The sequence below is a fragment of the Dufourea novaeangliae genome, unplaced genomic scaffold (genome assembly GCF_001272555.1).
Source record: "Dufourea novaeangliae isolate 0120121106 unplaced genomic scaffold, ASM127255v1 scaffold8, whole genome shotgun sequence".
NCBI classification, from domain to species: Eukaryota; Metazoa; Arthropoda; class Insecta; order Hymenoptera; family Halictidae; genus Dufourea; species Dufourea novaeangliae.
This window is the reverse complement of record NW_015373923.1, coordinates 1,001,095-1,014,646: the sequence shown is the minus strand read 5'-3', so window position 1 is coordinate 1,014,646 and position 13,552 is coordinate 1,001,095. Positions and strand designations below refer to the sequence as shown.

General features: G+C 50.6%; 1 protein-coding gene across 1 annotated transcript in view; it reads left to right on the top strand.

Annotated features, from left to right (window-relative positions):
• The window catches only part of LOC107194807, a 172,731-nt gene that overhangs the window by 134,873 nt on the left and 24,306 nt on the right, over positions 1-13,552 (top strand). Inside the window, exon 3 of the mRNA XM_015584510.1 lies at positions 4,567-4,679. Within this exon, the coding sequence (XP_015439996.1) occupies positions 4,567-4,679 (113 nt within the window). The remainder of the gene's footprint in view (positions 1-4,566; positions 4,680-13,552) is intronic.

Below are 13,552 nucleotides of genomic sequence, written 5' to 3'. Positions count from 1 at the left end.
ACTCTGAAAATATAAATTTTTCACCCTATGTTTATGGAGACTTTAGTTCATCATTTGGCAAGTACTATCTACCCCAGAATTTATGATCCTTTTATTTTTTGTTTCACCCTGTGTGTGTGTACATTATGCAGGACCATACACGGTTATTTATACCCAGTAATCTGCCGCGCGTTTTTCGAATCATCAAAACACCCAACCCCCTCCCCCTTTGGCATGGTTCCTCTGTGCGCGGATACACGTTGAACATAATATCCGCGTGTTCGAGATCGCATTACGCGATATCGATTCCACGGAGTCCAGAACGGAGACAGACACGGTCCTTCTCCTTTTCACCGTGATCCCCGGGCGAACCCTCGTCGCCCCACGTTGTTCGGCCGGGCTTCATTAACCAAGCCACGCTAATTAATCGAGAGACGCTGCTGCTGCAGCCCGCGGAATCAAGATGCCACCGAACCGTTTGTGCTCGGCCCCGAAACTCCGATGGAAACGAAACCACCGTGTAGAGGAGGCGCCTTTGCGTCGCCGAACGATCTGATAGTCTTGGGCTACCTGCGATCCATACGGTCAAACGATAGCACACAGCCTCCCTCCGTTCCCTCGAGCCTTTGATTTCGGCAGTAGAGGTACCATCCCGATCTTCGATTCTGCACTCGCCACTGCTGTATATTTTTTTCCTTTTCTTTTTGTATTAATCAGCATCGATTACCAGTTCAACGGAGGATATTTCGGTGGTGAGTACCGCGAGCCATTGAATCGTCGATCGATAAGGGATTCAACCCCTGTGTGTCGCAACACGAATTAAATATACGAGGCAATAACGGGCCTCGCTCCTGCTAAAACCCCTTTTACTACGACGCCCATCTCGGGACAACGTCCTAAACCCCCCGGGGCCGGAAACCCAGGACTGTGTTTCCCGAACGTATACCGATTTCCGGGGATTCCTTCGGTAATTGTCACACAGGGGAAAACGCAGTCACACACAAAAACACACACACACACACACGGTTCGAGTAACAGCATCCGCTGATCTACTAATTTCCTTTCGAAGATCCACCGCCACTCGACGCGAGCCAACTAATTACGGGCTACACAGGGAGGCGTTCGTTTAACGGCGTATTTTACTTCCGAATTACACGCAACGTAGATGCCCGATCCCGTGTTCAAACATCGCCGGCGAGTGGGGGAACACATTTAGACACACGGAACACGTGCCTCTCTCTCAAACAGAACCCGCGGATCGAGCGGATCTTGAGCGGTAAACCGCCGTCCGCGTCGAGTTTGTTATTCTCTGTCGGAATCTCATCGTTGGCCCCTAGTTCTCGAACTGTGCCTCTGCATGGAGTTCTCGTACGTAGAAAACCAAAGTGCTGTACGGTCCTACCCCAGGAGCTTGCAAAACGTCCAGAGCGTACAAGGCGAACGTCGATGATAGCTGGATGAAACGGGAACTCGGTCAGTCTGGCAGCTGAAACGCGATACGAGTTCGTAAGCAAAACGCTGCCCGTCGATCCATAAACAATACCCCAGCGATGGTATCGTTGGACCAAGTTGCTTCGTGAGCCAACGAGCGAATCCGCCGAACGATCGATCGATCGCGACGCGTAAGTGCCACGTACACATACGTATCTACCAACCTTCGATTAATTGGTATACAGTTTCCCGATTCTGGGCCGTGTAACGAGACTCCTCGAGAACCGATCGTTATTCGTTACGTAATACTCTTTGTGGGTCAATTGAAAGGACGCTCCTAGGAATCAGTCTAATGCAAATGTAAGGGAACAATCCGAAAGTGGACTTAGGCGCAACGAGGAGCGAAGTTATCGGTTCCACGACCTATTAAACGATCATTATGGAAGCCCACGATTACTCGTCCCGGAATTAGAAAACTCATCCCGGTTGTTATCGGATGAAAAACACCAGCATCGAATCTGTAGGGGAAGTAACGAAGTTAATCGACGTTATCGGAAACGAGCGTACCCCGTGACTCATTTTCGCAAGAAACCGGGATGAGATCATCGTGGACCACCAACCCCTCGTTCCAGATCCAACGTCGGTCCGCGCGTATCCAACACCCCCTCCGCGCGCGATACACAATTCTATCCGGAATTTACGATCGTTATTGCGTTCGTGGAGCCACGCGTTCAGCTATCCTCTAGGATTCCATTAATTGGATCCGGAGTCGGGTTACGGGTTCTCACCGTTCCGTTGATGCTGAATCAGAGCAGTCGTAAGTACCGTGTGTGGTGTGCAGCCTCGACTGAAACGTATGGTTTCCCGCGCGGAGAATATCGCGCTACCCTCCCCCTTCCACCAACCCCCTAGTCGATATCGGCTAAAGTTGCACCGTGTGCGAGCGTCGTCCATAACAACGCCGAGGGACCAGTGGATACGGCTTTGTTCGCGGTTTCATTCCTCTCTACTCCTCCTTTTCTTACGAGCACGATAATTATTTCATTGTATTTTTTTTTTCTAATGTAGGTAATTGGATATCCCACCCCTTGAGTTTCAATACAGGGTCGTTATTGCATCGTTTATGTCTCCTTTCGATTAACTTGATAATTATTATCGAAAGAACGTGGAATTTTTCTGTGCACACTCACGAACACACTCGGTTTTCGCTAGGGGGAAAAGGGCCTCCTGCCAATTGGTAAATTTATTTCTAGTATTGAAATAAATGTAGAACCGTACGTTAATTTGGTACGATTAATTTCAGTAACTTCGGAGACCAAATGGTAATAGGCTACGCCACTTTTTTTGCCTAGCGAAAGCAAAGTTTGAGGGTACAACACGATAGGTTCCGGTTGTCGTGTGGAAACAACGCATCGAACGGTCCGGGAGTACATTCTTGTCTGATCCACACGAATTCTCTGTTTTCAAGGAAAAGTCGTCCTGCCGGACGGTTGGCCGCAGACTCGCGGTTTTATCGAACAGGACGGTCCAGCTCCCTGCGGAGTGGCATCGGTTTTTCCAGCGAAAGGGTCGGGGAATGTTCGTTCGGGGAAGAAAAGGTTCATGACCTTTCTTCCTCAAGGGGGTGAGGTGGATGCGTCTTGTTCGACGCGTCGCCACTCGACATAAAACGCCAGGCGTTCGATATCCGATCGGTTCGAAAGGGAACATTTAGGCTCTAAAAGTGCTTTCACCCCTACGTGACGTTCACGCTGGAGGAACGAAATCTCTGCGGCCGCGGGGACCATACATCATCGCCGGTTGCCTTTATTTCCCGAATTCCTCCTTGAGCGGAAAAACGCAACGAAGAGCAGGAGGGGGGCAGGTTCGGAGTGAAAGGAATTCTCTCGCTGGCTGCTAAGCTCTCGGCTGAATCCATTAGCTGACGCCATTAATATCCCCCGTAATGATGAGCGATGAGCCACCGCTAAAACGAAGAGAGTCGCGGGAAGGCAAGACGCGAACGCGCCTAAGTGCGCGCTCGCCTGGCCGGGAAGGGAAAGGGGGGATGATTCTCGGCGAAGAGGGACTTATACGCTGCCCCCGCCGTATATGGAGGACCGTGCGATCGTATCGAGGCGCGCACACAACGGTTCCTCGCGAAACCTTTGATAAATGCTGCTTCCCTTGGCCCGTCGCCAAACAACGCGTAGCCACAATATTCCGTCTCGCGTGTATTCCTCTATTCTGCACGGAGGATTACGGGTCCGGGGACTTATCGATGTAATCAAATCGCCGGGTATTTTCACCGCTTAACAATCGACCACTAGCTGGCAGTGTAAAATTACGGGGATAGAACGTGTGTATGTACGATTTGAACTGTTGGAGATTCCTCCGTACGCGATACGGACAACGTAACTCCAGGGAGGGAAGAGGCATATCCTCCCCCGTTTAGCCAGCACGATCGCGATGTCTCCCCCGATCGAACGGTTTCTCTGGCGACTCGCCAGCCGACAGAATATCCATCGAGCTGGTATAATGCTTGGAGGAGGGCAGGCTGGAGGCGAGCTTATCGATACGCATTAAATCCGCAGTCCCAAAGCGCGTTGTCGTCCCTTTCCAGCCGCGTCTCGCGCGGCTTTCGCACCTCCAGGTAAATGAGTCTAGCCGGGCTGGGTTCGCGCACAATACGACCGCCCGATCGATGATTCGCGAGGGGGCTCGCGACAATGGGCACGAACCGACGGAGAGACGATGCTAACCGCCAGGAAGTTTCTCCATGCCGAGGATCTTTCGCGGAAAAATCACTTTCCCTTTTCGCAGGCGTACCACGTAACTGCACCGACGCGACGCCCCTGCTCTCCTCTTCGCAACGTGCACGCGTGACGAGCGTGTTGCCGTGCCACGGGGTCTGGGCGGAATCTTGAGGCGAATTTTTATCTTTTCTCCCCCCTGTCTGATACGTGATTTTTCTTCCAAGTGCTTTTTAAACCGTGGTACCACGCGGTGCTATAAAATTATTGTTAATTTATGCAGCGTCTAGCGACCCAGAGCGTTGATTAATCCGGTCAACATCAGTTCTGTGGCGAACAGGCACTTCAGGGGCGACTCGACATCGCTAAGAGTGATAAATTTCCCCCTGTTTTCTCAGCTAACGATGATCCTTTTTCTTTCCAGATGATCGATGCGTCGTACCACACGAATCCATCGCTCCAGAGCACCGCCCTGATCATCACCTGCGCGGTGGTGCTCCTCCTGATGGCGGCGATCGTCTCCGTCGTGTTCTGGAAGTGAGTACAGCCTTTCGAATTCTCTCCTTTTTTCGCAACGAAACAGTAGAATCGCTCGACGTGTGACGGGGATAAGGGAAGGTGAACGGCTGCGCGTAAAATTGTTCAGGGTCGTCGAAGGTGCGCCGTCGTCGTCGTACGTCCGTTCTCCCTTTGCAGCCGGCAATAAAGACTAGGTTTCATTCCGGCCGGACATCGTAAGGTGTTCTCCGGGGCTCGAGGTCGCTCGGGTTGTAACCATATTTCAAGGGTTCGAGTGGCCATCCACGTGGAGGGTCCCCTCGACGAAGAGGGACGAAAAAGGGCGATAGAATGGGCTGGCTAGCGACGCCAACGACGCGACATTGGCATTCTAGTGGACAATAAATTAGCCAAAAATAGGCCATTTCGCGGTAACCCCGAAGCGTGCTACCGACACCGTTTGCTCACCGTGACCCCATCGTTCTGGGTTCTTTCGCATCTCGATCCTCCTCGACGTTCACAGTTTATACATGCACGAAGTGTGTATTAACCTGCTAGGCGTCGCGAATAGAACGGAAGAATCGTAGATGGGTGGACAGGAAACGGGTATCATTGTCATTCCGGTGAGCGTTAAATTAGCCGTGAATAGGCCAGCGCGGAAGCCAGAGCTAACCGTCTAGGTGTCGGGCCGTGCTCTAGACAACCGCTGGTTTCGCTCGTTCGCGATAATCTATCGAGACATCGTGGAATTCTCCCGAGTGCGCCCGCGGGATATATACGCGCAGCATTATACGCTGGGCCCATAAATTTCCTACATAGATCCCAGTTAACCTTTATTTCTCTCGGGTCAGCGATATTCGAGGAACAGCTGAAAAAGCCCAGTATCATAGAAAACGTTCCCTCGATCATGAACGTTTCTCGACTCTCTGGACCATCAACGTCAAAAGACGTTCAAGAGTTACAGGTTCGCTCGGTCGGTTCTAAATTAACCGAAAACACGCCATTGACCGAGTACGCGTGCGTCGAGACGGTGTTACGCGCCAGTTACGACAGAACAGTCGCTCCACTGATAATCTCTCCGACACGGTAGCTGCACCAAGCTGCTCCTCCTTTTGTGCCCGCGTAAGCAAGAATTGCCCGTGGATCCACACGAGATCGAGCCTCCGTACGGAGGAAGAAATATATGCATTCACTGTGTGGTATACGTGCCCCGAAGATTTACGTGGCCCCGCGTTCGCCCCATTCGGACATTGTCTCTCGCTGCTTTACGCGGCGGCGGCGGCGGCGGCGGCGGCGGTGTCGTAATAAAAAATGAAATACAATGGAGTAAAGAAGCGTTTCTAGAACTGGGGGGGGGGGGAAGGGTGGATGCAAACGCCGGTTCTTTTTGCCGCGTCAAACGGGAAAGGGACTTTTCCATTCTGAAAATAATTCACGTCCCTGAACGCGAGCTGCCCCCAAGATATACGAGGTTTCCCCGATGGTTTCCCTCGACTGAAAGAAAGCCTAGCTTTGAAATACACGGTGTTCCGTCGATTATTCGTCGTACGATATTTGTTGTTCAGGATCCGAGTCTGGTAAAGGGACAGGCGACAAGTAATTTCGCGAGAATGCCGACAAAAAGTCACGACGACCGATGATGCCACGATCGATGAACTCTGGCCGGGGGATCGGCAACGGGCCAAGACGATTTTGGATCGTACAGAGGCCCGCATTCAGGATCCACGGTCCCCGTCGTATTTTTATCGGGAACCTCTCGAAACTCCACTCGTCGCGACAACGGCCTGTCTGTGGCCCTCTTTTCGCACTGGTTATCGTAATGGCCGGTGATTATCGTTCTGTCCTCTGTAGTAATATCCTTTGGTTCTTGTACCGACACCTAACCGAGTTCTCCCTTCAATCTTGCTACACGAACGACAAATGGGGACAGATGAACTTTCTTAGAAGTTAAACGCCAAGATTTCGTTGATTCTCAGCGTGTACTGTGGTCGACCATGTTTCCACGCGCGATCGAAACCGAGCTGAAACGTTCCGGCTGTTTATACAACAGCGTCCCTGTACCCTGTTTTTTTTTTTTCTTCCTTCTTCAGTTTATCGTAATAGCCGGCCATTATCGTTGCTCACAAGCGTGGTATCTCAAGTGTTACAGCCCCGCGACGTTCTCTCCGACTCTTTGCGCCGAGTTCCCGGACTTTGTGGGTGGCATTTTACTCCTTCTTGTTCCCCTTCTCCCTGTTGTTCTGTAAACGCTGTCGTCTTTCTCGCTCTTTCACATCCCTTTAACGCGCAAGAACACACGTATATGTATACGTACACTCCAACGGGTATCTCATCGATCAGCCACCACACCGAGATTTCAACTTCCACGGAAAATCACCGAACTGTCTTCCAAACACTTGGGGGTGAACTCCCGAAAAGCATCCATACCCTGACCTGGACATATATTATCAAGGTCACCGAGTAACCTTCAGAAGGATTAAACCGCGGATCATTGGTTATAAAAAGTTATCAGCAAACAAAGATTGAAAACCGTACCATAATTTTCCCAGAAATCTGAACTTTTCAATACAGAAGTATCATGTATACAATCAATATAGTGCTTCAACTAGGTTAGAAGCAGTTCAAGAAAAAACCTCATTCAGAAATGGTTAGACGTGTGAATGCTTTTCAGAATTTTATCCACCGCTCGACGTTCACCGGCGAGCAAACTCTGCTATGGGAAAAAGTTAGGGAAAGGGCCTCCTACCACTCTGTAAATTTATTTCAGTCACTGAAACAACTGTTAAATCGAATATTAATTTGTTATAAATATCAGTAACTCCCAAAACTAAATACCAGCAGGCCAACTTCACTTTTTCCCCTGGTGGGAGCCGAGTTTGCTAGTCGGTCTTCAAGTAACGAACTGCCCCGAAGAACCTGCCTCTTCATAACGTTCCATACGTGTTGCTCCGACGTTAGAATGTTGCGGCAACAATTTTTCCGTCACGAAAAGGCGGTCGGTCGGGTCAGCGCGCGTTTCGCCGATCGAGATCCGTGCACCTTTAATCACGGATCTTGGACACCCCCGTGCGAGCGTGCACGGATACACGCGAACGGAACGCAACGTTGCGCGCTGGTTCTCCGTGTCCCGAGCTATACGCAACGGAGAACCAACACGGCCTCGCGTAGTTTGTATGCTAATCACAGTCGTGTTCTCCCATATCCGTGCTCTCCCGGCCTCGTTCCTGTGACACACACGCTCCACTCTCTCTCTCTCTTTCTCGTTCTCTGTCGACCATGTTCCCTCCCTCGTGCACCGTGGCGCTCTCCTCTTTCTCTCCGCCGGGATGCTATTTCCTGCCCGACTCGATGCGCCGTCGTCGTCGTTCTTGTCGCCGTTTCAGCCAATTCGCGATAATTCGACGCCGTTGTTCGGAACGGCCACGCGAACGGGACAGCGATCGGACCCTCGTTCGCCGCAGGATCGCTCTGAGAGAGAGAGAGAGAGAGAGAGAGAGAGAGAGAGAAAGCGTAATCGAGCACTGGGACAAATTGTAAATGGACGTAACCGCGCCTCGCCGGTGTTCGCCTTGTCAGCCCTTGAAGTTATATATGCACCACCCTGGACACGTTGTTTCTGTGTCTCGTACGTCGGAGGCGATTAAAACTGGCCACGGTTTTTGTCTTACTTTATGTGGGGATATATGGGAAATGGGTTAAAATAAATAGTAAATACTATGAAGCCTTTTGTAACTTTGTTTTATTTCTTGGCGTGGAAGGACGTCTTAACGCTTTGAAAATCGTACTCGAAGCGAGGAAAAATCCGTAAGGGCACGACCGAGTACAGACTGTACGATACATAGTTTATTACACAGCCCTGAGGTCAAAACGTTACAGGCTTATGGGTCCGATGATATCCGGTCTATTGTATCATTTTAACTAAACCAGTGTTTCCCATACGTAACACTATTTATTTTTGCTTACTAGCTGACACATTATAACGATGTAGTAAAAATCCAACAGGATGTACAGGCTGGTGGAGCTGTTGAAGTTCCAGGGGAGGCAAGCAACTCGTGGGGGAGAATGTAAAGTATATTTGAAGAATATCGATATTCCAGTGGCTCGTTTTTGCTAGACGGTAAACGAGTTTTAAAATACGAAAGAAACACAGTGTGGTAGAGCTCCGATGTATAGACAGAAGGTGGTGGAAGCAAGGAGGATGGGTTGCAGGGCGGAGCAAAGACCCCGCAGCCCTTATTTAACCGGCCACCCTTGATGCTACAGGCAATGCCTCTTCGCCTAATCTAACCTATATTTTTCCCCGGTTCGCCAGAAACCCAGCTGCCGGCTGTTCTTTTTCCTCGCTATACACAATATGTGTAGCTATCCACCGTGATTCCGAGCTTCGTCTAGACGGTGGTTGTTCGGTTGCTTCTATCTCTCGTCTGGCCTCTCTGGCGTGCTGAATGAAGTTGTAACTTGGCGAAAGGAATTGAACTTGGGGAAACGTATGTCTGCGAGTTTGATGGAAATACCAAGCTCGGCATCACCGACATTAAAAGTCGATCATCCAGAAAATATTGCGTTTCGTTCATGTTTCTCTCTGTGTCAGTAGTTTCTCTCGAGCCAGGCGATCGAAGCCGAGCCTTTTGCAACCCAATTGCGTTCACCAGAATGGAGAAAGCGCAGAGCAACGAGGATCTTTTCCCCGTTCTTTTCTTCCAATGTAATCCTCCGTTGGACACGGTAACCGAACGGCGCACAGTCGAACATCGATCTGATCGTGATATCAAGCCCTCCTTGCATAGAAGTCTTTCTCCGCCCGCAGCTACCCATTTCGCCTCGCGTAGCGTTTCGCCCATGCTGCCGATCGCTCGAACAAGCATTGCTTACGAGGCACCGAATCGAGGCAGTTACGTCGAGGGAAAAGCGGATTTAACAGGGTCGTTGCAACAACAGGGAGACGACATCGTGCGTACCTATTCATTAATTCGAATCTTCGATTTTCCCTGGCCAAGAATCGCGGGCTGATGCTCGGGGCAATAACGATAAACGTCACGGGGATATTCCGAGGAATAACCAGCTGGATCGAAAGAAACGAAACTAAACAATGGGAAAAAAGGGACAAGACTCGCGGGAAATGTTCGACGATATTTTCCACTTGCGCGAGGGGAATAGCATTACTTGCGTTCCACTTGCCACGGTACAGATTCGAGACGATGTAAACGGGGAAACAATGAATTGCAACGGGGCCCGTTCGCCACTGTCGTCGCCACCGGTCCGTTTCCTCTACCTTTTTCCCCGTCTATATTTCCCTCCACCTTTCTGGCCTGCACTTTGTCTCCGTAAGCCACATTCGGGTCACCGGCGCAACGGGGGATGCTTCAACGATCTGCATTGCATGAGCATTTCCCTTTCCCTCTAACCGACGAGACTCTTCTCCCGTCTTCTTGCGTCGCCGCCACCCCCTTTGGGCGTCGCGTCGTCACAGTTTCGGATTGCACGCGATGGTTAACAAACAAACTCCGGTTGTTTTGTACGACAAACAAATAGTTACCGAATCCCGTTTCCATCCTTCCGTTTCCTGCGACGCGTGTTTATTTCACGGAAATCCGATTACTGTTTCCCCGTCGGATCTTTATTGACCATTCGTGTTTCTCGAAAAATAGAAGCAATTCGAAACAGCAGGAAAATGAAACTTCTTCGCCGGATGAGTGTTGCTGAAATTTTCCTTTCTGCTTGAATCCACTCGCAATCCGTTTAGTCCATGACCTGGACTCTAGGAAGTATCTATCTCGAGTCCATCCTTGTACATCAGTTTTCAGGATTCGCGTGAGGTGTGCTCTCGGTTGTGAGCCGCTGTAAAAAAATATATTCGCCTCGGGGAATCCCCGGAGGTATGGAACGAGTGACGGTAGGGAGGGAATGGAGCACGGGCATTCACACACACACACCGTGTACAATAGCTAGCAATTATGTAGAGTGGCCGACGTCTGGCTTGACTCGGTGTACTCGGTCGCTGTGCTGCGCCCGTCTTCGTCGTCGACGCGGTCGTCTTGGTCGACGATGGCGTCGTTGCAGTCATTGCTTGTTAACGTTGCGCCCCGGGTGTCTTGGAAATGTACTGTCGTTTCTCCCTCTCGCACTGTCTCTCCCTTTGCTCCATATCTCCGTCGTTCGTGAGATTCTCCGCCGGCTTCTGTTCCGCGTCGGAGACATTGGTAGGAATTGCACGTGCAAGAAAATCGCGGGATGCACTTACAAATATTACCGGGAGAACGCAGTCGGCGTAAGAAGCAGAGAGAAACGTTGCGGGAGACACCGTTAAAGGGCTAGAAACAACGGAGAATTAAATCTGTCGCTGGTATACGTGTGTAGACTGGAGAGGTCTAAATCGCAGCGGAAATCGAGCCACTTTTTGCCGATAATTACGAACGTTTGTCGTGACGACGTCGATTCGCAAAGCTTCGTTTCGAAAGGACCGAAAATTGATGAACGCACGATCGAGGCTTTGGATATCCAACACCTGGGGGGCGTGAAATTAAAATCAGCGAGCAAGGCAGAGGAGAGAAAAGAAAGGGTTGAAAACGATTTATTCACGCTAGGTTCGTTTCGCGAGGATCCTTCTGGGCGAGAGAGGGCGTCGTCGTTCTCGAGGTGACCGGAAAGCCCGGCCGAGCCTCACTCGAGGTTAGATCGAAGGACGGATGGTAATTAAGGGAAGACAAAAATCCTCTCGTCGTCCTCAATGCCCTTCGTTTTTTCTCTCCCTTATATTTACCCGGGAATTGGAGTTCAACCGATCTCCATCACACTTCAAACACACCTCGTCCCCCTCTCAACCCTTCCGTTCACCTATTCGTATTTGGTCTCGGTCGCCGCCGTCGAGATTCGAGTTCTTTTTCACTTCCGGTTTGTTTGAAACACGTCCCCGTAGCGGAGCGCCGTAATCAAGGGCCCATTGTGACCCGTTCTCCGGCAGCCATTAGACACCGCGGGCAATCGCACCGGAAGCGCATACGTGCAGTTGCACCTCGCGTGTGTCCATCACGGGATAATTTCGGACTGGGTTCGTCGAGTTACGCGTTACGTAGAATCCCCGAAAGGGGGGCACGGGTAGATGGGGAAGGGGGTACGGAGGCAGTGAATCATGCTCGTTGTTTCTGTATACGTAGCAGCAGATACCGAGAGAGGGGAAACGGTAGTCTATGGGTAATTTAACCCGTGGCAGCCCTGAATGGGTTATAATTGGTGATGACAGCCCGTCAGGAGAGGCAGGCATTCAACGCGGGCGAGAGTGTCGCTCCCGAGGATGGCTGCTCCGGGTCGTCCCCAGACGTCGGAGACACCCGCCAGATTTCCTCTGTACGTACTATGTATACGTGTGGGTGTGACGCCGATACAACCGGCTGACGTGAAAAGTTAGGATCCTTGAATGGCTTGTCAGTCTCTAGACGACAAGGTGCTTCGAACGTAATCGTTTCTGGTACCTTCGAGACTCCTTTCTTCGTTCCGGTTTGAACTTTTCGTTGCGAACACACGGTAACGTGCAACCCTTGCAGTCCCCCTCCGATTTTTATGAAGCTTCGTACATCTGTTGAGCAGTCAAAAATAAGAGATACGTATTTTTACGAGGGGTGAAACCACCCCTTCACTTTTGAAATTTCATCAAAATCGGAGGGGAACACTTCCGTGCCTTACCTTGTTAGTAGACGTCTGAATTAACTCTGGATTATGTAGTAGAATCTACTATACGAAACTGATAGGTAAAATAGTATGACGTTAATTTGTCGTAAATCCAAAAATATGTCCCGACATATAGGATCGTTCGACATCGGTTCGCAAATTTTCCGTCTCGGTGGATGAGATTCGGTAGAGACAAAATGTCTCCTCGTCGTGCACCCCCGAGCGTTTCGCGTGAATCAAGAGAACAGGCGGCCGGGGGCTCTCTGGAAGTGGTGCGGTGGTTCGATTCAATTACAACGACGTCGGCCTGGATTCGCGCAAAGCTGGTTTTGCGGGCCACCTATGACGGTGCACCACGGACGGATCCTGTTCCCCACGGAATGGTGCACCTTATACCAGCTGCTCGAGCCCCGGCGCGCAACGTGGTGCATTCCCCGTTCCCTCTGTAACCGTAGCCTCGCTGGTCTACCACTCGGATGCTCCTTCATGGTGGTTCCGCGCGTAGACATAACTCCGCTCTACCCGGGTGATATATCCGTGAATGTGAGCCGCGGAAGTGGCCAGTGCCTCTCAGCCCTGCGAAATGGGATTAAAAACGACAACAGTACGATCGAGAGTCACCGAGGTATTAACAACGGAGATAATTTCAAAATGTCCAAGCTTCACTTGAAACTCTCTTACAGGCGCTAATTAGATATTAGATAAAGCAATTATCACGATTCCCTCCTTTATAAGCATAAACCTAAATCATCCTTAGGTCTAGGAAGATAAAAAGAGTTTATTGTCGATGCATTCTGAAATGTTTGAGCTTAACAATATCGTTGAACGAATCGAGGACCCAATTGAGAATCCCTGAGTGACCGGAACTCACGTACCTCCGTCGTCATTCTAATCCCATTCCACTGCAGCTTAACAGCCGGGAATATTACCCTAACTGGCTATAATTACGTCATGTCATTGTCTCCTCGCATGCATCCCCGTTGAATGGTACAGAAGCAACCCTTGCCGACTGCAACCCTCGGCAGGCAGTGCCTCCTACCCATTGCTTTTCGATTCTGCCTCTCGAATGGGAGGGGCAACGAGCGCTGCACGAGCATAAACGCTCGTCTCCGCTTGAACGGGTATCCATGGTCGTTGCACGACAAGACCGAATTCGTCTCGTCTCGTTTAGTCCGCGATCACCTGTGATCCATGCAACGCCATATAGACACACACACACACACACACTTTCGTTCATTGGACCGTGT